Source organism: Eleginops maclovinus, chromosome 6 (assembly GCF_036324505.1).
Source record: "Eleginops maclovinus isolate JMC-PN-2008 ecotype Puerto Natales chromosome 6, JC_Emac_rtc_rv5, whole genome shotgun sequence".
In the NCBI taxonomy this organism is placed as follows: Eukaryota; Metazoa; Chordata; class Actinopteri; order Perciformes; family Eleginopidae; genus Eleginops; species Eleginops maclovinus.
Genome location: NC_086354.1, coordinates 11745717 through 11748931, shown reverse-complemented (window position 1 = coordinate 11748931; position 3215 = coordinate 11745717). Strand labels below are relative to the sequence as shown.

The following is a 3215-nucleotide window of genomic DNA, read 5'->3' as shown; positions in this document are numbered from 1 at the left end:
CTCTTTACTCCATGTATTAAGGTACAAAAAGCCCTTATATATCTAAGTTGTTCGTGCCCCACCAGTTTTGTACATATAAAAACGCCACTGGGTGAGGAGAAGGGAGGTTCCTAGAAAGAGAGAGAGAGAGACGAGGGAATGCTATGGGAGAGCTAACGGTATGTGTGTGCGAGTGATAATTAACATACTTCTTTGTTGTTTTGGCGTGGTTCCGGACGACAGTCACCTGTCTCAGAACTGAATAAACCCACGGACAAAAAGAGACACGAGGCCTCCTTGTATTCTTATAGCGAGACGCTACAATGATGATTGAATGATGCGATGATGACACGTGAGGTGCGCGTAACCAATCCAAGCTACAAGGACTAATGCAGTTCAGAGCCCAGACCACCGCTCTGACACTTTTAAAGCAACTTCGAGATTTTAACAGTAACAGGGCACAACGGCCATGGTGACTATACGACGTACAATTATTTTCGGGGCATCACGGCCAGACCAAGGGGCAATGAAGGCCTTGGCCGTCATGGCCGCCGTGAAATTCCCACCCTGGTTAAGACACTGTTAGAGGATGGGTAGAAAGTAAGTGGTCAAACATATTGCAGTACTTTTTTCATTTCTATTAGCACAGTTTTTTTTTGACTGTCAAATTCAGTTATGTATGGTGTCTTTGGTACCTTGTGTGGGTCACACACAGAACAGGTATTGTTAGTTTAAAAGCAACTATAAGTACCATTTCTTTCACATTATATTCTATCTGTTCACAAAAACACACAATTTGCTCAAGAAAACTTTATTTGCAACTGACAGGAAAAAGGTACGATATAGAGATATTTAAATATACAATGCATATTTTATCATGAATCAAACATATATTAAAATCCGTTTCAGGTTCACTAAGTATGCAGTATAGCAGGGCAACAAGGAAAGAGTAATGATTGCTGACTGTGGTATCTTTGATTTGTCTTGTTATTCCTCAAGTACGTTTTCTCTGCCCCTTCTTCCCTCCCTTGGTCTTCTTCCCCTGGCGCCTTTTTCCATTTCTGCATTTCTTCTGTGGTGCCTTTTTTGATGTAGCGGACACTGCTGGTGTGATGCTGCTTGTTGATCCTTGTTTTTGTTTTTTCTTGTCCACAATCTTAATCATTCTTTTTGCCCAGCCATTGTTAGGGTCAGAACAAATCCTGCTTCCATCTTTTGTCTGAAACCTGTAATGAATTTTCATTTTTTAAAATGGTATCATAATGCTTTTTCAACATGTTTTAAATTTATTTCTGAAAAATATTCTTTTGATGCCAAATTTCATCCAAACTAAATGATCTGCATGGAGACGGTAAGCAATGAAATTAGATTAGCTGTTGTGTTTTTTTGTAATTCTAACACATATAGGAATATATTGTAATTTATGTGTGACTGCATGTGGATATTTGTTTAAATAATGATACATCTATGCAGTGTGAATTTGCAAGGACACTTACGCTATGGCTGTGATTGGACAGATGCCTTCTGACTGAATGGTGTAATCCTGAATGGATTGCCTATGGATTTTCGTATCAGTCACCCTGCGACAACAGCTGGAAACTGGTCCATAGGCTTAAAAAAACAGACAATAAAAAAAAAAAATTAGTACCGATAACTAATGAACAATCAGATCACACATTCCATCAAAAATCCTGAACATCTTTTCAAACACTCACTTGCATGGACCGTGCTCATCCATGTGGTGAAGCAGAGAAGAGCGGTTATCACCAGGCTGAATGTCATCTTCTGGCTTTGTCTATTGTCGAGTGAAGTATCTCTCAACACAAAACCAAACAATTGAATTACTGAAATAACGTAATCTTGCCGCTTGCTTGAGAAGCATTCGAAGAAAATAACTCTAAACAGTCTTGCTCACACAGCTGGTATGTACATTCAAATTACCTAACTTCGTTCTGTCTTTCTGATCATTCAAGTTTTGTTGTGGCATTTATAAAACACAAGCCCCTTCCGCCTGAGCCCCATCCTCACGCCCTTAATCGTCACAAGGGAGCATCATAGCCGCACAGTGGGGAGAGGAAAGAATGAGTTCACTTTTGTCAAGTCAAAGATTAGACACAGTCCATTACCACAGGCCTGCCCACAGAGTAGACGACTGTTGCTTCATCACTTTCCTTTACACTCTCTGAAAGCCACAAGCTGCCTCTTTGAGTCACTAGATGTATACAAGTTTGGTTGGCTGAAAAGAGAATCTTTTTATATTGTTATCTTTTAAATTATTTTTATAAAATAGGTGGTGAGGTCTGGGGAAATTTATGCGAGTAATCAGTCAGGCTACCATGCCCAGCTCTGTCTAGCTTTCTAATCAAATCCTCAGATAAAAAGGATGGTAGTTTTGAATGGCAACAAGAGGAACAACAAAGAGGAATGGGTTCAAAATACATGAAATAAAAAAATCCAAATTAGTATTGAAAAGCACATTGACAGTAGTTGTATTAGTTACAGTAGGGGACACATAGAGGAAAGCAGGGGCATGAATACAGGAGGCATTTGTCTTCATGTTTTACAAACTGACAACAAATAAACTTGATTTAAAGCCATTTAAAAATAAGAATAAAAAGAAAGGATGAATTGACTGATACACTGTAAATAGAGTGAAAGTGAAACAAAGTTTGGGTAATAATGTACAAACAGGCGAGAGATAAACATCACCACAAAAATAATCATTTGAAATCCATTTAAGAAAGAATTCAAGGGAAACAACTAGAGTGAATCACAGTAAAAACAGGGGAAAAAATAGAGGTTAGCCCGAAGCCAACTGTAGAACTCAGCCAGCACATCATTATACCATTTTAACAACAAATGCAACAAGAAGCACCTGATTGGCAGTCCAGTTGCTGTCAGGATGGTAAGCTAAAGATAGCCTCATGCCTTTGAGTTCGTCAGTCAACAACAACAGCAAATACCAAGGCACGCGTACGCCTGTCATCCCAAATGACCTGTCATTAAAATCAATGAAAACTTGGCTGGTGTGATGCTGCCACTGAGCACAAAACACACACACAAACACACACTTGAGATCATAGTACATACACAAGGCCACACTCAAGCATGCACATGCATAATGACCTGCCTGCACGGATGTCCTCCACAAAACATCAACACACACACACACACACACACACACACACACACACACACACACACACACACACACACACACACACACACACACACAC

At 39.6% G+C, this 3215-nt stretch overlaps 1 protein-coding gene across 1 annotated transcript; it reads right to left on the bottom strand.

The window, feature by feature from the left end:
- Window positions 1–774: 774 nt before the first annotated feature.
- Window positions 775–1890, bottom strand: LOC134865779 (eotaxin-like). The gene is made up of 3 exons (XM_063885488.1): window positions 1695–1890; window positions 1476–1590; window positions 775–1205 (listed from the first exon to the last, which is right to left on the bottom strand). Exons 1-3 carry the CDS (start codon window positions 1759–1761, stop codon window positions 974–976), a joined length of 414 nt encoding a protein of 137 aa, XP_063741558.1. The 5' UTR covers window positions 1762–1890; the 3' UTR covers window positions 775–973.
- Between the last annotated feature and the right edge of the window lie 1325 nt (window positions 1891–3215).

Excerpts from the sequence above, each read along its gene's own strand:
- LOC134865779 (XM_063885488.1), bottom strand. The coding sequence starts at position 1,761 with ATGACATTCAGCCTGGTGATAACCGCTCTTCTCTGCTTCACCACATGG. Across the intron at positions 1,591-1,694 it reads GATGAGCACGGTCCATGCAA|CCTATGGACCAGTTTCCAGC; the intron begins GTGAGTGTTTGA and ends TGTTTTTTTAAG. Across the intron at positions 1,206-1,475 it reads TGTCCAATCACAGCCATAGC|GTTTCAGACAAAAGATGGAA; the intron begins GTAAGTGTCCTT and ends AATTCATTACAG.